At 35.8% G+C, this 23,616-nt stretch overlaps 2 protein-coding genes across 2 annotated transcripts in view; both read left to right on the forward strand.

Moving 5' to 3' along the window:
• LOC145675263 (acidic mammalian chitinase-like) overlaps positions 1 to 23,616 on the forward strand; it is a 354,567-nt gene that overhangs the window by 213,985 nt on the left and 116,966 nt on the right. The gene's annotated exons all lie outside the window — the stretch shown is intronic.
• LOC145679727 (uncharacterized protein F54H12.2-like) lies at positions 19,569 to 21,448 on the forward strand. Its single transcript, XM_081750294.1, has 2 exons — positions 19,569 to 20,560; positions 21,234 to 21,448. Exon 1 carries the CDS (start codon positions 19,701 to 19,703, stop codon positions 20,556 to 20,558), a length of 858 nt encoding a protein of 285 aa, XP_081606420.1. The 5' UTR covers positions 19,569 to 19,700; the 3' UTR covers positions 20,559 to 20,560; positions 21,234 to 21,448.

Consider the following 23,616-nt stretch of genomic DNA (forward strand, 5'->3'; position numbering starts at 1 on the left):
GACCCCAAGCACCAGAGGTGAGCGCTCTACCACTGAGCCAGCGCGACCCATGATTTAACAGAGAAAATACATATATTGTACATTATAATTACATTACATTACCAATCTTTCGCAATTAATAAACCACAAGTCATTACACAAGCGTGGTTGGTTCGAAGTTTAGCATCCAATTCAGGTCCGAGGCTATCTGAGACTTGGTTCTAGATCTTTAACGTGGAATACGCACCACATGAGCTTCCAGAAGATTCGAATGAACGGGAGGATGAGGAAGATTTCCCCTCTCCAAGTAATTTAATAGTGTTCACTCTAAAGATAAACCGTATATAACTCTATAACTCTCAATCTTTGTCGTTGCAGGGCACTAGTTTGAAGTGAGGTGATCGTGAACAAAAATTGACCTGATGAGAGAGCATTTTCGTATTATGATTTATTACGATATTTGGCAAGGGTTAACACAACAACAATGTGTTCATCAGATAACTGTTACTTTTCCTGATGAAGCCCCATATCAGACAATTTACAGGTGGTTTCAGGAATTCACGTGTGGTCAGCTCAGCCTGACTGATGGAGATTGTGCAGGTAGTCCATCGACAGTCATTGTGCCCAAAAACGTTGCTGCTGTTCGTGAAATTATGAACACTGATTGGCATGTGACTTATCGCGAAATTCAGGAAATCTTAGGCATTGTAATGAGCCAAATACAAATAATATTGCACTATTATTTACGTGTAAAAAAACTTTGCACTTGTTGGATCCCACACAATTTAAGTCGCGCACAAAAGACGCCCGTGTAAAGTGGTGCAAAGTTATAACGAAACTGTTCAAGTCTGGATCATCTAATTCGGTGTTTAACATTGGAGCAGGTAATGAAACTTGGATATATACGTACGAACCGGAAACAAAGCGACAATCTGCTGTGTGGGTGTTCCGCGAGAACCTAAACCAATCAAAGTTGTTCATGCACACTGTGCCTCCAAACAAACGATTGCATAAGTTTTTGGTAAATCAGGTCATATTGCAACTGTACCATTGGAGAATTGCAGAACAGTCAATGCAGAATGGTACACAACCATATGTCTATCAGAAGTACTGAATGTGAGCAAACAGTTCAACCGTCGTATCATTCTGCACACGACTATACGAGCTCGCACACAGCAGCTGCCACAAATGATTTTCTGGACCAGGAAAGCGAAGTCATGACATCCGGCTTATTTCCCTGATTTAGTTCCCAGTGATTTCTTTTTGTTCCCAACAATAAAGAACATGTTGCGTGGGAAGCGCTTTTGCACCTCCAGAAGAAGCCATCGAGACATACAAACTGCAGGTTTCACAGATACCAACCTCGGAGTGGCATACCTGTTTCAAGATTTGGTTCTATCGCATGAAAATGCACTGCTATTCATGGGGAGTACTTTCAAAAGCAATAAAAAAAATGCACTTTCATGTTCTTGCGTTCTATCATTTTCCCGAAACTTTCAGTGCAACCCTCGTATTGCATCACTGAGATATAAATAGCTTTGATTGTATATCTAGAAAAGTCACCCTCTCGTAAGAAGCTTCATTTGAACCCTTCGAGTTACTGCACTTCCCACCTGGATACAACAGGGTAAACGTAGTCTCAAGCAGGCCCGAAACCAGCCACATATGTTTAGAGGGACCATGAATATATTAGGGGGGCAAGTCATCAAAACTTCTCTTACAAATATCTAAATTGTGTTTTCTGTATTGAGGTCCGGAGGGGCCATGAAAAGTTTAGGGGGCAGTTGCCCACTAGCCTCCCCCTCTACTTACGGGCCTGGCCTCAAAACAAAACACTAGAATGTGCGCAACTGGGGATCAAAACACAAACGGAATAGGAGAAATAATTCAAGTGAATCAAAGCCTAGCATAGCGAGTTTTTGCGTATTAGTTGCTTTGTTAATACCTAATTCCTTCTAGAAATAGTGAAACAATACTATGAAGAAAAACTAATAACCGAATGAATCTCAAGGAACCGGAATAATTTCTGACTGATTAAACTAGTTATAAATTCTATAACTTACTGTTCCGTTGAAGGTCTCAACTCCAGCAAGTAGACCTACACAAAACCAAAACTAGGGAATTAAAAATTATTTTTCTTTTTTCATGTCGCACAGCTACGACCTTAGGCCAAAAGAGACTGACAATTAATAGAAGTGAACGCGTTTATGGAAGTAATTTGTTTCCACTCTCCCACCGAGAATCGGACGAGGGGCCACGTTTAGCAAGGCCACACGGAAATCACTAGACCAGTGGGGAAGACTACTAAAATACAAAGTAACAATATATTTAATGTATAGTAGAAATCAAATTAGTGTAAAGAATTGAGAAGGAATCTTATTCTAAATGCCAACAGGGTATATAGTATGCTATTTAACGCAGTTTATCTGAAATCGTGAACTGTGCACACCAGTGGCGTATTTAGGGGGGTGGCTTCCGGGCTTAAGCCCTCCCCGAAATCTTACTTAGTAAAGTAAATGAAATATCTTGCAGAATTTTCACATTTCCAGGCAAAGCCCCCCCCCGAAAGTTAACAAAGCCCCTCCCGAACAAAATCGTAAATACGCCACTGGGACACACCAATATCACGGAACGATTTTTATGACGGTGCCCTTAAACTATACCAACTAAAGAAGTAGACCCAATTATCTTCGTGACATTAGGGAATGCAGGCAGGCGCATTAGCCCAGGTTGGGCACAGCTATAAAGAAAACGCATGGAAACAAAGTAAAACATCTTTCAGTTTTACGTCCCGCTTGTAACCAGAGTCTGATCTAGAAGGTAAAAACTGGGGGGGGGGGGCAGAACCCAGACTATGGTAGGTATATCATGAGTTTACTATACACTTTGAAAGAAATATTAATAATACCTTAAATTATATCTGTCACTCAAAAAACTGGGGGGCCTAGCGCCCCCGGACCCGGGCTAGATCCGCCACTGCTTGTAACGTAATAAAATGTAATACAAGTACTTGATTGATCAAATCTGGTTATCATACCGTGAACCACCACTCGTAAAACAATGAAAATACAGTTACCAACTACTATGTGGTCTTCACGTTGCTGTTAGTAACCACATTATATCTTTACTATTACTTATCGATATATAACATGCTCTGTCTCATAACATCTATAGCATCTGTCCAAGTTAAAATTCAGTTGTTTTACGTTTTTACCAAGCACAGAATATGAACCCAGTCCAATCCTACAATAGTCTCACTGTGAAAGGTGAAATTAAACTGCCTGGCATTCGAACCCATGTCAGGCATTTGCTTTAACGTCCGTTGCAGACTCTCGTGGCGGCTTGCGTGCATACCCATGGCTTTCAACTATGGTTTAGTAACCAAATCAAGTGCCAAGACAAATACAAATAGCAAACACGCCAACTCTCCATATCAAGTTAACGCAGATGGGAGGGGAGGAATGTATACCTAAATTCCAAATTTATGTATCCAAAACAATGAAAACATGTTTTAATTTTGAAAATTGTTTTCTGGACCAAATATGAACTAACCAGAGATTTCAAGGAACCAGTTCGTCATAAGCTAGAACCATCGCATATCACTAACTATTCAAAATTATATTACTAATTTCTAATATTTCAAACTACTAAGGCAAGGGAATGAGTTAATTTTTTGTGGAAGCTAATTTGAGCTCATTTTACTTTCATATATACATACCAATAAGCTGAAAGTTTCAAGAAGGCCTGAAGATGGTCAAAAAGGGTTCTCAAGCCCTCTCTCCTGGCCTACATCCTAGCTACGGACATGACCGTGTTATACTACTCTATGTGAAGATACGTTCCTCAACCAACATAGGACATTTTTTTCGATTGCTTACGTGAAGAAAAAATATTTTATGCAACCTATATACACCTTTGAGTAATTTCAAAATGCTCCAAGATTTCAAATGACTTAATCCAACAGTCAATATTGTATGATATTTAAGTTATGAAATGAGAGCTCGGACCACGGTGGCTCAGTGGTAGTGTGGTCACTTCTGACGTGAGGAATTACTCCCTGTTCAATCCTTGTTCCAAGGTTAAGTACCATAAACTCCGTCGGTCCAGACCTACTATGTAAGTGAACCGGTAAAAATGCACTTTAAACAGAACATTCATAGGAACCAATACTAAACCGAGCCCTGCGGGGTGTCTAACCCCGTTCGCTTGCTGTCACTCGCTCAGTTATATTTCCCTTAGTAAGTAACACTGGAGATCTTATATTTGCAGGATTGGGGGAGAAACTAAAAGATACCCAAAATCACTTGTTCTGCTCAAAGTGCACTCTTACCAGTGAACGAAAATTAAGCAAACCTAACCAAAATATATTTATACGTAATTATGCCAGTTTTTTTTTTTTTTTTTCCTTTTTAATAGAACCACTCAATCGTAGTAAAATAATCACCCTGACTACTAAGTAATCTTGACTCGCTATCGCTCACTTGGCATTACTATGTGAATTGAATATTGAGCTTTGATGAAGAAAGTAACCATCCTGGGTACCAACTCTCTTTACTTATATATGCGCACCAGCATTCTAGAACCTTCCCCGTAATTACTGTCAAAGTTGAAGAGCTATTGGGGCTTAACGGAATAAATAGGTCTACACTGTTCCCAAGTGCTTTGTGATGAACAAACACCATGACCCTTTTTTCCACAGAGTTCTCTCGTTTCCTCCCACTTTCGTTATTCCAACATAATCATTCATTTCATAATCAGTCTCCCTCAGCCCCAGTGCATAATCGTGGGACATTAAACTTTAAAAAAAAAAAAAGAAAAGAAAAGAAAGATTAACGTAGTCTACACAAACTGCTACTTCTATAAACATACCTTCATACATTTACGTAAATAAAAAACAAACGAGCTTACGGAATCTCGCAGCACTGAGGTGAAAGTAAAACAAAACTAATTGAAATGTAAAGTAGTAGATCTTCTAGTGCAGGAAAACCAACTTACTTGAAATCCTAGGTGAGTGACCACGATCAAAAATGCTTCCACTCTCCTTCTTATACTAATTTTGCACATCAAATGTCAAGCCAAGACGAAGCTAAGTCGCTTCTATGCTACTGAATTCTGGGTATTACAAAAATAATGACAACCCGCCCGCTAATGCTACCAATGAAAAGGATCCACCAGTTAGTAACCCCTACGGGCAATTTTACTATTGGGCAATGGAAATAAAAAAAAAAAAATGCTTTTTACGTTAAGCAACTGATAGCAGACACTGATATATTACTTGTTTTCTCTGTTGTTTTTTAAACCTTTCAATACCCACGTATTTTTTCTGTTGTGGGACTGGGTTGTTAGTACACAAGATATACATGGAAAGATACAGCAGGCGGCGCGGTGTCTCATTGGTAGAGCGTTCACCTCCGGTGCTTGGGGTCCCTGGTTCGATCCCAGCTCGCGCCGTGTGGACTTTGTGGTGGACAAACACCGTGCTCGTGGGTTTTCTCGGGGTTCTCCCGTTTCCTCCCACTTTCTTCATTCCACCATTTCACTCATTTCTCATTATCACCGTCTCCTTTAGCCTAACCGGCATAACCGTGGGACGTTAAACTTAAAGATTTCATTTCATTTTCAAAGATACAGCACCGAGGCTACTAGGCTATATTAGACGTAGATCCGTAGCTTTCATTCAAACCACATTAGAGAGCACGGTGGCTCAGTGGTAGATCCTTATCTCTGTGGCGTGAGGTCCCTTGTTCGATCCTCGACCAAGTAAGTTTGGGGTGGGCAACATCGTGTGCGTGGATTTTCTCGGGGTACTCCTTTCCCTCCAACATTCTCATTCCATCAATTCTTCCATCATCATTCACTTACTTTGATCATCGTCTCCCTTACCCTAGCGGACATAAGTATGGGACGTTAAACTGAAAGATTTCATTTCAATTCATTTCATTTCTCAAACCACAGTACCTACCATCGAGAATCAAACCTGTTCTGCATAGGCAGCGAAGTTCTAACTACTTGGCCATGAGGAATCCCATCAGGGGTGTCATTTAGAGAGGGCAGGGAGGGGCAATTGCGCCCCTGAGATTGAGATTTATATAGATTTTATCAATAGAATAGTATTAAATCAGTAAGAAAACGCAAAATTTTACTTATATCAAGAGGTCTTACCCCCCCCCCCCAAGCAAAATCTGAAATGACGCTCCTGAATCCCATCGATGTATGTTTGGTTTGGTCAACAACATATTTTCCTCCTTTGCTTCTTTCTTTAGTGGTTGAATAATAATAATAATAATAATAATAATAATAATAATAATAATGAGTTTCTTCGTGGTTAAGCGGTTAGCGTACGCGCCTTTGGCATGAGAGACCCGGATTCGATTCTTGGCAGGAGTTCATGTGGTTCGAATTCCACGTTAATCAGTAGGTCCCGTCTCATATAGCCTCGCTGCTTAAAGGGACGTTAAACTCAAAATCAACTCAACTCAATAATAATAATAACATACATCCAGAAATGCTTTAGAGGTGGCTGCAAATCGGATGATTAATATGTATGCTTCATATACATAAAACAAAACGTAATAGACGACTAGTTAGCTTCCATGGGCACGTTGTATTACAGAAAGATCAGTATTATAAACGTAATTTGGAAGATGGTATAAATATAAAGAAGGCAACAATGTAATCCTGGTATCTTATGCGTTCATCACAGGGATGATACTGCATTGTAATATATATAGAATATAGGAATAGTCTATAGTTGTTTTAAGACATCGGAGAACTCCAGTATGTGACGTAAAATAAAGTGATAAACAATTCCGCTTTTTTCGCCTGTGATCAGTACTCCAACTAAGATTTTTTTTTTTTAAAAAAAAAGGTACATTGGAAGCTTGTACGGTGGCGTCAACTGCCGTGTCCCCGTACGAATCCTTCCATTTAACACAATGCTTCTTCACGACTGCCGGGTACGAAGAGTTGCTCGAGACAGTTGTTCTAAAGCTAACGGTGGCGGCGACTGTTTTAGAGGAAGCAACTACAGTTGCCCCGTACAAAAGCTCCAATTTAAGCAATACTTCACAAGCAGTGACATAACTCGGTGGTTGCGTGTTAAAAGGACATTAGAAGAACTAAAACACGTAAATGACGTAATCGAATTTTCCGAAGAAATAAAATAAATTTCGATGATTTTTTCCAAACCAAACTTTGACTTTCCGCTGAATAAAATGAAATGAAATCTTTAAGTTTAACGCCCCAGGAATATGCCGGTTAGGCTAAAGGAGACGGCAATAATGAGAAATGAGTGAAATGGTGGAATGAAGAAAGTGGGAGGAAACGGGAGAACCCCCGAGAGAAACCAAGATCACGGTGTTTGTCCACCACAAAGTCCACTCGACGCGAGCTGAGATCGAACCAGGGTCCCCAAGCACCGGAGGTGAACACTCTACCACTGAGCCACCGCCCCCACCCCCGCTGAATAAAGTCGAAGTCACTACTTCGAAAATGAAATGAAATGAAATCTCTAAGTTTTACATCCCACGTTTATGCTGGCTAGGCTAAAGGAGACAGTGATGATGAGAGATGAGTGAAATGGTGGAATGAAGAAAGTGGGTGGAAACGGGAGAACCCCGAGAAAAAACATGCACACGACATTTGTCCACCACAAAGCTCACTTGGCGCGAGTTGGGATCGAACCAAGGACCCCATGTGCCAGAGGTAAAGGCCTTACCACTAATCCATCATGGCCTCTATTAATAAAATTGCAAACTTTTTTCATGTTATAAGTGTACAGCATACAGTACATATATACATTGTATTATTTATACCTTTTATAAACCATGAGTTGTAAGTAACAGACCGTCTAACGTCGTAAATATATTTCACGTGAATTACTTTTCTATATTGAAAGTATTTATCACGAAAACCTATCAACATAATATTTTCAGATTTGAAACGTCAAAAACTGGAATGTTACGCGCTTACAAGTACGTCAGATAAGCTAGTAAATTTGCATGCATAGTAAATCTAAGTAAAGTTGACTGATAATAATTTCCGCCCCATCACATTTGGTGCCTTAACTCTCTGTGCTACTCGACTATTTTTACAAATTGATTCCCTCCCTTCACAGTGTTTCACGAAACAAATCTTGGACCCGGTAGAGTTCTCACCTCTGACGCCTTGGGTCCATGGGTCGATTCCAGCTACTGTCAAGTGAGCTTTTGGTGGGCAAACACTGTGTGCGTGATTACTCTTAAGATTCTTCCGTTCCACCCCACTTTCTTTTTGCAACCATTATCACCTATCTCATCATCACCTTGGTGGATAATCGCAGGACGTTAAACAAAAAGCTTTATGTGAAAATATTCTAGCAAAAATGGCTAACAGTCTTTTAGACTACACGAAGACGATATTCGCGCTGAAAACGGTTTCTAAGCAAACATGTTATGAAGTTATGAGATTTACTCTATGTTATAGTAATTCTCCTCCGAGGAAGGAACCGTCTAAAAAGAAATAAATAAACACAACATTTACTTTGTGCACCTTGAAATGTAGAAAAAGTTTATAAGCGCCAATGTTCAAAGAATTCTCAAAATTCAGATTCGCCCATTCTTTCTTCTTAACTAACGGGTTAAAATAGGAAGAGTTGCAACCAGAAGTCACGTTAACATGTTAGTGATTTATTAAGCTTAAAGAGAGTTATACTAAAGTAATCGGTAATTAAAGGAATATTTAATTAATGTTATAGTTAACTATTGTACTTACTCAGGCTTTTGTTTCCTTCCTTTGTTCTTTTTAGCTGTAAACAAACCTAGTTCAGTAAATGACTCTTCTTCTTCTTCTTCTTCTTCTTCACCAATTTAATGCCCGAGGCAACAAATATCGTTGGATAGTTAGTAAATATATGAAGCGTATAATAAATTAATAAGATCGTGTTACGTAGTAAAGTATTAAAAGTATAAAGTAGAAGATATAGAATGAAGGGTGTTACGACCTCCCACGCCGTGACACGATATGCATAAACCGACCCGCAAGAAAACGACAGTTGTTCTTTGTTCAATGACGTCACTCATGATGAAAGAAAGAACTGTCCATGGGCGGTCAGAATCTCACATACAGATGGATGTATGAAATATATAGCTGACGTATATAATATACGTATACATATGTAATATACGGAAGTTTGTTCGATGTCAGACATCCTGCAGCAACATGATGTAATATCTAAGTGAGAAAAAGGCAGTAATTATGTAGTATATGGATAACGTATGCTCCATACAGATTTCCGTACTAAACGTAAGGATTCCATATATTTGTACAACATACCGCTGTCCGGATAACGGATTTTTCTCAGTGTGACATCTAAGGGGTAAAAAGTGATGAGCTCGCGGGGGTGATATTCATACACGTAAAATAAACAACATTAGTATCGATTCTATAGTTTTCGAAGGTGTTGTATTCAATAAAGTCACTTTGAAATCAGTAACATGACATCTAAGGGGTAAAAAGTTGTGGGCTCACGGGGGTAATATTCATACACGTAAAATAATTTAAAATAAACAATATTAGTATCGATTCCATAGTTTTCCTAGTGTTGATTCCATATCGTGACAGGATTCCAATCTGTGACTTCCCGTGCACTAAAGATGAACGCTGTATCACGTAAGAAAAAGAGATGAAATCTTTTAGTTTAAAATGTCTTCCATCCCTCATTCACACGTTAAGGGGAGCATATGAATAAGACACATGTAGGAACGGTTTTCCGGGGAAAGTCAATAGCATCTTTTCGTTAAGTTGTAAAGAAGATAGCATTGAATTTGTGGTCGCTAAAATTAATGACAGTATAAAAGAAAGACATGTAGAGAGGAGGAGGAGGAGGAAATACGGATTTCGCGTTCACTAAAATTAACGATAAAATTCTAAAACAGAATAAGTATAAAAGGCCGTGTAATCTACATATCTTCATTAGTCAATACATTTGAAAGAGATTGTGAACATACATTTGTTTCACGCCTCATCCCGTGGAATAGGAAGAAAAGTTAAAAATATTTAAAAGGTATGATGAGAGATTATTTCATTGACATCATAAAGTTCTGTCTTATATAGTATATATTTATATATCTAATATATATTGATTTATAAGTAACAAAATTCATTTCTTTTTTATTTTAGGTTGCATACAAATAAAGATAAGTGTAATCCTTTCCCCTATTCCCGTTGATATTATTATTATTCCTTTTAATTACTTATATATTACATTTTTACTTATTCGTATATTCTTTTAAACACTTATATATCCTTTCAAAATATTTATATACATATATATATATATTCCATTTAAATAAGATTTATATATCCTATTATATATCATATTCATATACCGTTTACACATATTGCATTACGTATATATACATCTGAGGAAGAAAAATGGCAAAAGAGAGTACGCAAGATTTACTGAAGGAGATTACGGTCTTCATTAATGACATTGAAGAAGAAGAAGAAGAAGAGGTAGTGGGCGTAAATAACGAAACGCAAGTTCTTTTAAGTGAAATAAATGCCATAATCGGGATAGAAGAAGAAGAAGAAGGAGAAGAAATGCAAGAAGAAGAAGAAGAAGAAGAAGAAGACGCAAAAGAAGAAATGGAAATAGATCATCATGAAAAAATGCAAGAAGAAGAAGCCGGAGAAGAACAAATGAAAATAGAAGAAGCAGCAACAGAAGAAGAAGAAGAAGAAAGAGAAACTATTGAAATTCAAATTCCAGTAGAAAAAGAAGAAGAATATGATGAAGAAGAACTATTACAAATATTGAACAGTGCTAGCAATAGAACGATAACAGAAGAAGCATCAGGCCGTATTAAAGAAATTATAAAGTGGTTACAAGAAGGAACAGAAGAAGACGTCGAAGAAAGGAGAAATGAAGAAGAGCTGCTAAATCTCACGTTTTCCCAAATAATAGGAGAGGATTACAATAAGGAAGAGATGAAGATAGAAGAAGAAGATGATAAGTTTTACACGAATGAACTAGAAAATTGGATTAACAATTTGTTTCCCGATCCCAGAAAAGAAGAAGAAGAAGTAATATATCCCTCAATTATGGAAATATTAGCAGAGGCTAGTGTAGAACACGAAGAAATGGAAGTCGATTTAGACGACATAGAAAAAAGAATGGACGAATTGCTAGCCGTATTTCAAGCACAACGAGATTCAAATATACAAGTAGGATTCGGAAATAACAACCGTAATGATGGACACAATAGATTTCATATAATAGAAGAACGAAGAAGACAATACAGAAGATACAATATGGAGGGTAGAATGCTACGATTCCGTCTAGCCCCCGTGCGTGCAGATGAAAACCCTTTTACGGCAATTGAAGCAAGTCTACGGGCACTAATAGATTATTTACTACGTAATGTGGACCAGCATGATTACGTAGGAATAACAATCACAAACGAGAGAGAAGGACATCGACCATTTTGGTTGTCATTCAGAGAAGCAAGAAATCTTTCAGCAGAAGTTCTATGGACAAGCTATGAGAAAGTACTGCAAAGTAATGCGGCTTTTCTTATAAATGAAGATTGCATCGTGAATTTCCATCATGTACGTATGCCAAGAGGACAAGGTCCTTTGAAACAACATATTTTGAATACTGAAGAATATGTAAAGGCAAAACGTGGTATTATCACAATTAAGAATAAAGGCACAAGATGTTTAGCACATGCAATCGTCGTTGCCATAGGACTGAAAAAATACAAGGGAAGAAATCAAACTGAATATAATAGATATGTAAAACATCAAAGTAAATATATAATAGAAAAAGAAGCAGAAGAACTGTGTGAAGCTGCCGGTGTAGATCTTAGTCATGGTGGTGGAATTCCTGAAATTCGTAAATTTCAGGAATATTTAAAGGATTATAAAATTACAGTGTATAGGGGCTTTTCAGGAAGTGATGTCATGTTTGAAGCTCCACCAAGTGATAACGAGAGAACTGCTTTAAATTTACTGTTCATAAATAACCACTACAACGTCATTGAAAGCTTGACAGCATGTTTTAGCTGTAATTTTTATTGCGAAAGCTGTCATAAGAAATATCAAAATAAACATGATCATTTGAAACAATGTGCAGCTGTATGTTTTCGTTGTCATCAGAAGCCACCATGTGACTTTAAAGAAACCCATATTACTTGCAATGATTGTAATCGAGAATTTTATGGCCAGTCATGCTATGATTATCACAAGTCAGCGCCATATCAAAATGGAAAGCTGAACCCAGTGTTTGAAAATTTATGTAGTGAAAGAAAAAGGTTCTCACGTATGTGGAGAAACTTATTGCAACATTTGCTATGATATAGTACCACCCAATCATGAATGTTACATGAAAGTGAATGAAAGAAGAAAATCGAAAAAAGCCAATGAAAAAATCATCATGGAGAAGAAAGCTATGATTCTGTTTTATGATATTGAATGCACACAAGATACGAAAATAGAAGAGGAGGACGCAAACATATATGAACACATACCTAATGTCTTGGTTAGTCAACATGTATGTTACCAATGTTATGAAGATAACAACATCAAGAATGATTGTGTCATTTGTGGAAAGCGAGAAAATATTTTTGATGGAGAAAATGTAATAGAAGATTTTCTAAAACATCTTCAACAACGTCGACCAAACATTAAATCAGTAATCTGTGTTGCTCATAACTCAAAGGGATATGACGCACATTTCATCATTAAGACCATGGTTGAGAAGATGAATTGGACTCCAGAAGTAATCATGAATGGAGCAAAAATTCTCTCTCTTAAAATAGGAAACGTAACCTTCATCGATTCACTAAGCTTTCTTCCTATGCCCTTAAGTAAATTAAGTGGTGCATTTGGGCTTCAATCGTGCAAAGGATATTTCCCACACTTCTTTAATCGACGTGAGAACCAAACCTATGAAGGGCCGCTTCCAGACATTAAATATTATGGAGCAGATACTATGAAAGTAGACGAAAGACGCAAGTTTCTCCAATGGTATACCGAACATCAAAACGACACCTTTAAAATGAAAGAAGAACTCATCAAGTATTGTGTACAGGATGTCGAGGTATTACGTCAAGCCTGTATTTCCTTTATGAATACATTTGAATCTGAAACTAATGTCAATCCCTTACTTGAATGTATTACAATTGCTAGTGCATGTAATTTGGTATATCGTAGAAATTTCTTAAAGGAAAATACAATTGGTATCATACCAAAGAACGGGTATCGGTGGAGAGATGTCCAGTCAATTGAAGCAGTACAATGGATAGCTTGGGAAGAAAAAAACAGAAACATCCAAATTACCAATGCTGCACGTAGTAAGGAAAAACGAATAGCATCAATGAAAGTAGATGGTGTATGGACAGATCCCAATACAGGAAAAATACACGTCTGGGAGTATGAAGGCGATTTTACACATGGTTGTATCTACTGCTACCCTAACGACAGAAATAAACCCATCTATAACAATGCTACAGATACCATGGAATTTCGATATGAAGCAACAAAGAAGAAAATCCAAAAATTAAAAGATTTTGGCTGTGAAGTGCATGAAATATGGGGTTGTGAATTTAAAAAACAATTGGCAGGAAATGAAGAGATGAAGAAGTATGTTAGTAATCATCCGTATACAAAGAAAACACCATTAAAACCTCGTGACGCTTTTTATGGAGGACGTGTGAATGCCATACGTTTGTATCATAAAGCACAAGAATCTGAAGGAGAGACCATAAATTACAAAGATGTTATTTCCTTGTACCCATTTATCTCTAAGACTAAGAAGTTTCCAATTCGTCATCCTACTATCTATCTGCCTGGAGATTCAAATATTCCCACCATTGAAGAAGTAGAAGGATTAGTTAAGCTCAGTATTTTGCCTCCAAAACAACTGTTTCATCCTGTACTCCCTTATAAATCAAATGATAGATTGATGTTTCCACTCTGCCGTACATGTTGTGATGAATTAAACCAAGCACCTTGTAATCACAACGATGAAGACCGAGTTCTACATGGAACATGGGTAGCAGATGAAGTAAGAAAGGCATTAGAAAAAGGATACAAAATAATAGATATTCATGAAATATGGGCATATGACGTTGTTCAATATGATGAAAAAACAAAAAGTGGTGGCTTATTTGCAGAATACATAAACACCTTCCTGAAAGCAAAAACAGAAGCAAGTGGATGGCCAGCATGGTGTGAAACAGATGAATTAAAGAAGAAGTACATTCAGCAATTTTATGAAAAGGAAGGAATACGTCTAGATGAGAACAAAATTAAACATAATCCAGCACTTAGAAGTTTAGCTAAATTAATGCTAAATTCATTTTGGGGAAAATTTGGTCAACGTGAGAACATGGGTCATGTCAGCATTATTAACGAACCCAAGGATTTATATGAGAAATTATCATCTCATGATATAGATGTTCATCAAATATTCCCAGTAAATGATGACATGTTATATGTATATTGGCAATACACCGATGACGTTCCTGTTTCACTACCAACAGTAAATGTTGTCATAGCCGCATACACAACAGCACAAGCAAGATTAGAATTGTACAAATATTTAGATCAACTACAAGAAAGAGTATTATATTTTGATACTGATTCCGTCATTTATACGCAAAAACCTGGTGAAAGTACAATTCCAACTGGTGACTTTTTAGGCGATTTAACAAATGAAGTCCTCGAATATGGTAAAGAAGCCTATATTTCAGAATATGTATCGGCGGGCCCGAAGAATTACAGCTTACGTATTTTTGATCCCAGCACGAAGAAGGAGTTTCAAGTATGCAAGATACGAGGCTTTTCATTAAACTATGAATCTTCAAAACACCTAAATTTTGATGTAATGAAGAAAATGATAGTAGATAATGAAGAGGATGCAGAAGAAGAAGAAGAAGAATCTCGTCCCACGGAAGTCAAAATTACCAATGAGAAAAAAATTTGCCGCAGGAAAGACCATACTATCGTCAGCATGCCCGAAACAAAAATTTATAAGATAAATTATATTAAACGACGTAGAATTCCAAATTCATATGATACTCTTCCATATGGCTACACTACTTCCAACAAAAGAAGAAGAGAAATGTAATAAGGCCCTTTATAAATATACGTATAAGGAAAGAATGATCATACTCTTTAACATGGACACGACGTGGAAACATCCCTTTTCATGTATTGTTGCCGGACCAAGTGGATGTGGAAAAACTTCCTTTGTAATACGATTCCTGTCCAATTTACCACGTATGGTTAATACATCGTTTCGTCATATTTATTGGTACTATGCAGAATGGCAAAATGCATACAGAGAAATTTCGACAAAAGTACAATTTATTGAAGGATTACCTCGAACAAAAGACTTTTTACCTGAAACTGGACCACATCTTATTATTATTGATGATCAAATGTGTGAAGTGAACCGCAATATAGTTGATTTCTTTACAAAGGGTTCTCATCATAGAAATCTTAGTGTACTATTTATTACACAAAACATATTTCATCAGGGAAAAGGAAGCAGAGATATGAGCTTAAATTGTTCTTATCTCGTATTATTTAAAAATCCAAGAGATAAATCACAAATTAAACATTTAAGTTATCAATTAACTCCTGAGAATCCAAAATTTCTTCAAGAAAGTTTCAACGACGCAACAAAGTTACCATATGGATATTTCTTTATTGATTTAAAACAGGATACGTCAGATGAACTTCGTTTTCAAACAAATATTTTTCCTGATGATATTTATCATTACGTTTATGTTCCATCAAAATAGAAGAAGAAGATGTGTTTATAATGTTTGTTTTAAACTGTGTTTCTTCATTCTGACAATATGTCTCCAAGAGTAAAACACGGAGATCTTCTTCGTACGCTGAGCAAAGCAAATCCTAAATTACGTAAAGCTATATTGGCCAATGCAGACTCTTCAGTGATTCGAAGTATTTGTGAATGTTGTTATAATGTATTAAAAGGGAATGTACCTCTTACAAAGACACAGAAAGCAAGATTAAAGCGATACAAGAGGACGCTTCGATATCTTGTGAAGAAAGGAAACTCCATCCAAAAGAAGAAGAAGCATTTATTAGTACAGCAGCAGGGTGGATTCCTACCGGCATTATTAGCTCCTATTTTAACTGGTGCATTATCAAGTTTACTATTCCGTTAGTACAATGGAACACGCAAAGAAGATGATTTTAGTTCCACCTGAAGTTCTGAATCGTATACAAACACCAACATCATCATCATCATCAGCCCTGGAGAAACGTGAATCTAATTTGGATCAAGAAATGCAAGAGATTTTACAGTTATCATCGCTTAGTGATGAAGAAAAGTGGAATCAGTATAACAATATTCTTCAAAAATATTTACATTTAATACGAAAACAAGAAGAACCTGTGACACTTTCAATTACGTCAACTAAATCAGAGAAGCCTGAAGTAGAAGAAGAAATATTATTATCCATACCCAAAATGTTTCGTAAAAGAGCTGAATTACTACTACATAGAATGAAACATGATGATAATATCACGTGGGATAATAAAGGAACTGTTTACATCAGAGGTGATAAACTAGAAGGATCTCACATTGTAGATTTAATTTCTGATGTGTCGCGACCCCGGAAACACACAAATCCACCGGGATGGGAGAAATTTTGTAATTATTTATCTTCTAATAACACACCTCAAGAACTTATTGGAAATCCAAAACGTTTGTCATATATTTTACGACGAACTAAAGCATCGCCAACAGCATCATCGTCAAGGGAAAAAATACCTCTGAAATCGTTTCCAGAAGACGACGAAGAAGCAGAAGAAGAAGAAGAAGAAAAGGAAAAAGTAATATCTCCTATAAGGAAAAGGAAACGTGCCTGTAAACGTCCAGTATGGTCAAGGTGGAAACCGTAAACAAACAGTTAAGCAAGATTTACTACAACCCTTCACATCCTGCCTCGTTTTCAACTGTTAAAAAATTGTGGATAGCTACAAAGAAGAAAATTCCTATACATTGTATAAGAAGATGGTTACTGCAACAAACAACATATACGTTACACAAACCTGTACGTCGTCGTTTTAAAAGAGATTTCTATGTAGTGAATAACATTGATGATGAGTGGGAAAGTGATATTAATGATCTTCAATCTCTTCATAAATTTAATGATGGATATCGTTATATTCTGACAGTGATAGATGTGTTCAGTCGATATGCATGGGCTGTGCCATTAAAATCTAAAAGTACAAATGATGTCTTAAAAGCATTGAAACTTGTGTTCAAAGACAGAAAACCAATTACATTTCGAACAGATAAAGGAAGTGAGTTTACTAATAAAACAATACAGAAGTACTTAGTGGACAGCAAAATAAAACATATTACAACTAAAAATCCTGATATAAAAGCTAGTATTGTAGAACGTTTTAACAGAACTTTAAAAGAAAAAATGTGGAAGTATTTTACAAAGTATCAAACGTATAATTATTTAAATGTATTACCTCTTCTTGTGAAATCATACAATGAAGGTTATCATTCAAGCATAAAGATGTCACCTGCAAATGTTTCTCAAAATAACCTATTACAAGTATGGCATAATCAATATGATAATAAAATAAAGAAGACGAAGAAAAAGAATCCAAATTTCTCAAAACATCTTAAGATTGGTGATACAGTACGAATTAGTAAAACTAAACGTACATTTGATAAAGGATATATGCAAAATTGGACTTGGGAAATATTTAAAGTGAAGAAGATAATACCAAGAGATCCACCTGTTTATGAAATTGAAGATTTAAACAAGGAACCACTGGATGGATTATTTTACAGAGAGGAATTACAACCTGTGACGTTATCAAAGACATTTTACATAGATAAAATCATACGTACAAGAAGAAAAGGCAGCAGAAAAGAATATCTTGTTCATTGGAAAGGATATCCTTCTTCTTTCGATTCCTGGATACCTGCATCATCTGTAAAGAAGATCGAAAAGTACAATGGAACCTGATGGAGATTTTTACGTTACGCTTCCCAGTAATAGTTCTATGGAATATTTTCCTGACAACACCTTAACATCATACACTACGAAACTTCATCAAAGAATGGAATTCCATGAAAAGTGGGAAGTGGCTATTGTTGAAATTCATTATCCTCATTCAATATTAAATATTAATGACGAAAATAATAAAATTTTTTACAAACCTGCAAAAAGTGATGAATGGAAATTTATAACTATTCCTGTACGTTATTACACTGACATATCAGAATTGATAAAGATAATAAATACGTACAACAGATTCACAAATTTACATATTTCTTATACTCGTGAGAGTAATACCTGTTTTATACGACGTCTTCATAAAGACATAGATGTAGACGTTGCATTATCACCAAGTGTTAGTGCGATGCTGGGGTTTGATCCAAGCGTTGATTTAAAGGATATGCAACAAGGCCAAAGCATTCCAAATTTACGTTTAGGACTTCCATCTACAATGTATGTGTATTGTGATATAATTCAATCTGTATTTGTTGGAGATACAGTAGCACCATTATTACGTATCATAAATATGAATCCTGTGAATCATACATTTGGAAGTAGTGTTATAGAAATTTTTAATCCTCCACATTATGTGCCTATAGAGAAGATGCATTTTGAACACATCAAAATAGATATAAGAGATAGTACAGGCTCTCCACTGGCATTCACTTTCGGAACTGTATGCGTTAAACTACATTTTCGACCAGTGCGTCAACATCGACAAATATGAATAATCCATATTTACAATATTATCAAAAACAAGCTCTTTCTGGAACTGGAAACGTTTATGTTGGCTCCCCTTATCAAGTTGGTCATGGTATTGGAAGTTTCCTTGGAGGATTATTTCGTTCTGTCATGCCACTAGTAAAACAAGGAGCTAAAACAGTAGGAAAGGAATTATTAAAATCTGGAGCAAACGTTATTACTGATGTCATCATCGATAATCAACCTATTAACGAATCCTTTCATCAACGAATGGGTGAAGCGAGATCCGTCTTGCAAGACAAAGCAAAAAATAAACTGAAATCTATGTTAGGATCTGGATATCAACGAAGGAAAAGAAGAATTACACATCATTCCATCTTTAACCCTTCACCATTACACATCATCAAGCGCAAGAAGAAGAAGAAGGAGAAGGGCAAGAGGAAACGTACACAGAAAACAAAGAAAAATCAGTCTTATAAGAAGAGGAAGTTATCACACGATATCTTTGATTAAATCATCACCATTATGGCTTTCTTACATCATCAATCCTGCGAGTGTGTAAAAAGTGAACTAGATATTTTTTCTACAAAACCAACGCAAACCAGTATATTGGATAATCATGTTGTTACATACAAACCAATCAGTTCACTAGCTGATAATGCTCCTATAGAGTTTGTCATCCCAGGAACAAGTGATGAATACATAGATCTACCACATACTCTTCTTTACATCGAAGCTCAAATCGTTAAGCCTGATGGATCAGCATTTGGTGAAAGTGATAAAGCTGTGGCTCCTATTAATGACTTTTTAAATTCTATGTTCAGTGAAGTGGAAGTGTATTTAAATAACAAACTGATTTCATTTCCATCTCATAATCATCCATATCGATCATACATTGAAAAACTGTTAAATTATGATGATTCTGCTAAAAATACTCATCTTCAATGTGCATTCTGGTTTCAAGATACTGCTGGACATATGGATGCAACATCTAGTGGTAATAAAGGATTTCAACAACGTTATGAATTAACAAAAAAAAGTGCAAAATTCGACATGCTTGGACATCTTCATTGTGATATTTTTAATCAAGATAAATTTTTAATCCAAGGAGTAGAATTACGTCTCAAGTTAATTCCTGCAAAGCCAAACTTTTGTCTCATCGCTAGTGATGCGTCTGTTGAGGCTAAAGTGAACATTTTAGACGCTGCTTTACATATTAAAAAGATTAATGTTAGTCCTACAATAAAACTAGCACATAACAAGCTTCTACAATCAACAACAGCCAAATATCCTCTCACAAGAGTACAAATGAAGTCGTTCGTCATTCCAAAGGATCTTCAATCAAAAACAATAGATAATTTATTTATGGGAGTATTACCAACTCGAGTGATTGTGGCGTTTACACAAAATGATGCCTATACAGGAACAATAACTTCAAATCCATTTCATTTCAAACATTTTGACATCAATTTCTTCTCTCTATACATTGATGGAAAACCTGTACCTTCAAAACCATTACAACCAATTTTCGAAAACAACCTCTATGTTTCCTCATATCATACCTTATTCTGTGGATCAGGCATTCACTTTTCCAATCATGGCAACAATATTCCTCGCCTTGACTTTCCTCAAGGATACACTATCTTTGTTTTCGACATTACTCAAGATGGAGAAGCCAGCGCTGTGCAGCATTGGAATCTTATACGTCATGGGTGTGTTCGTCTGGAAGTTCATTTTACGAAGCCTCTACCAGCACCTATCTCCTGCATTGTGTATGGAGAATTCCAATCTCTCTTAGAAGTGGATCATCAGAGGAACATCATCATGGATTTTTAAAGGTACGTTATTTAAATATCATATCATATATGTACATGTCTGCATTTTTATACATGATGTCCTCTACACTAGATTTATTAAATGCTTTGCAAACAAATTCTTTATTTCACAATCATTTCGTTGGCGTATATGCAGCCAATGAATTACCAGCACATGTTCCACTACCTGCAGCTATCATCATAAATACAGATCCCTCGAACAAACTTGGCACACACTGGATTTCCGTATATATTCATACTGATGCCCGTGCCCACTACTTCGATACATTTGGATTTCCTCCATATGTAATGCATCATATTCAATTTCTACGTAGAAATTCCACTTCTTATACATTTAATAATAAACAAATTCAAAGTGTAAAATCATCCCTATGTGGACATTATTCATATCTTTTCCTATGCTTCAAAGCTAAAGGAAAGTCCTTAAATGAATTTCATTACACTTTCTCATCAACTCCAGAAAAAAATGATCGTCGATTGCTGTATTTACTTCTACAGGTAATCATGTCTTCATTCTTCTTCTTCGTTTGTTTTGATTACTTTCTTTTCATATTATTGCAGGTAGCCATTTCTTCTTCTTCTTCTTTATTATAATGTGTTTGTATGTATTATTATTTGTTCATGATTATAGATAAAATAAATTTTAAGTTTGTTTTTCAATTTTTTTTCATTTCAGAGAGTAAAAGATCGTCATCGTGTGTATGGACATCATCTTCAATGTTCAGATTGACTTGTATCTACGTTTCATCATCAACATCAACAGCAGTAGTATCATCAGTGAACAGTATATGGCAGTTGTAAAGTTATCATCACATGGACAGTGAAAACAAAATCTAACGTTCTTTTAAAATGTACTATACTTACCGTCGTTTTAATTGTGTAAATAGTTTCATCAACAATAAACACTTTGTATTATTTTTTCTCTTTGAAAACAAATGTTTTATTTCTTATTTTCTCCGTTTCCTAATAAATAAATATGTTTTATGATCAGTTATGTAATTAAATACACATATCATAAAACATATTTTTAAGTCATTGAATTAAAGAATTTCATAGTGATTTAAAAAAAAAAGATTCTAAAACTGATTTTTAATTCAATGATGTAATCATATAACTACATAATAATATTAATGAATTCAAATACTTAATCAGTTATTCTTTCGTAAATTAAATCAAGTATGTGAATTCAATATTATTATTATTATTATGATAGGACTTTTGTTTTTAAAATTTTAATATTAATTATTTTAGTTCCTTTTTTTTTAAAATTAAAAAAGTCCTATCATACTTAAGACAAAGTTGTATAATAATAATAATTTCAAATACTAATTTTTATTTTAACATTCATTTCAAGAATTTGATTTCATTATTATGATTATTATTATTATTATTATACGTATCACTTATAATATACGAGGAAAAAAAATATGTTAGGATTTTTTTCTTATAAAAAATTTTAAAATCCTAACATATTGAGGTGTATGAAACGAACACAAAACACACACACAAATAAAACATTTCACTTTCCACTATATATATATTTTTATTACATTTGATATTACGTTGTTTCGTATACATGAAAAAACAAATCAATTTCTCCTTCTTTATGAAGAGTCGTTCACTTCATTGATACCCTCCGAAGGTTGAGTTTCGGTTTCCCCCCACCATGGCTGTGTCGATACACTATCAAATAAATCAGCCATTATTGAATCTATAAGTTTTTGTTTGCAAAATACTTTCATTTCCAATTTTAATCGTTCACCATCAATGTTCACATCACTGTTCTTATCAAGAGAGACACTTGGAAAACTGATGTTCATACCATTAATAATACTCTGTTCATCTACACAGGTATGGATTCCGGCAAGTCCTCTGCATGTAAGACACTGTAATTGTACATGATTACGAATAGTATCTGTACACAAGTCAAAATATTCACGTAGCACAACACTACAAACTTTACTGTTTTTCACAGCATGTTCAATACACGGTAATATTTCCAAGAAATAAAGCCAATCACTTGAAGATAAGTACACAGTGTTTCGAGGAGCATGAAGTGTTCCTTTCTTCTCTAACATCACTAATTTTTCACCCATTAGTTTTCGTACCACCAGTTCGTTTTTTCGACCAAGAGATTTTATAAATGTAATTTCCACTTGAGAATTTAAATAGTCCGTAACAAATGGGGTTAAATGTACAAGTTTCTCCCACTCTGCCAAATTTAACTCCACTCCAAACACAAGTCCTTTGCCAACACGAATCACTGGTTCAAATGTATCACTATCCAGTCCAATGCAAATTAATTTGGTTTTCATTGAATTAAGTCCATATTCAACATTTAACAAGTACTCTTTCCTGGTATCCATAGTTGATGCACAAGCACTCAAAGACATGTTACTCCAGTCGCTGGTCAGTACAGAATAACGACACTATGCATACAGATGACTGCGCATGCATGAAGAGGAGGGGCGAAGAGGAAAATTCATGTTTCATCTTGTTTGTACATGGCACCATACACTTACGATGAGTAAACCAGTTCAGTAAATTCAAGATCGTGCATGTTACGTCCAGATACATTAATCTTCATTCCTTTATATATTAAACAGACATTCCCACTTTGTAAATACGTTAATAATGCACCATTATCTGCTTCCAATTTTTCAGTACAACGTCCAGGTAAAATCACTTTTTCACCTCCTTCAAATGTCACACAGGCCTTCCTACCATATACCGTTGTAATTATCTCACAGTTTACAATACGAAATGGTACTCCAATCTCCAAATCTCGCATTTTTGTAAAGGGTACCATTGATGGCTTATTAAGTTTATCTAATAAACTCATTGACGATGACATCTTTAAAATTTTTGACGTTTCTTCCTTTGCAACAGCTGCTAACAGAATGATCGACACAAGCACATACGTTCCGCTTACGCTCTTCGCAGGAGGGGTGAGGGGTTTGGGGGTTCAAATTATTAACCAATAAACGACAAGAACACGAAAATTCATGTTTTATCTTGTTTCTACATCTAGCAGGTGTCCAAGACTATGAGCATAGCAA

The sequence above is a fragment of the Thermobia domestica genome, chromosome 2, assembly GCF_964235325.1.
Source record: "Thermobia domestica chromosome 2, izTheDome1.hap1.1, whole genome shotgun sequence".
Classification (NCBI taxonomy): Eukaryota; Metazoa; Arthropoda; class Insecta; order Zygentoma; family Lepismatidae; genus Thermobia; species Thermobia domestica.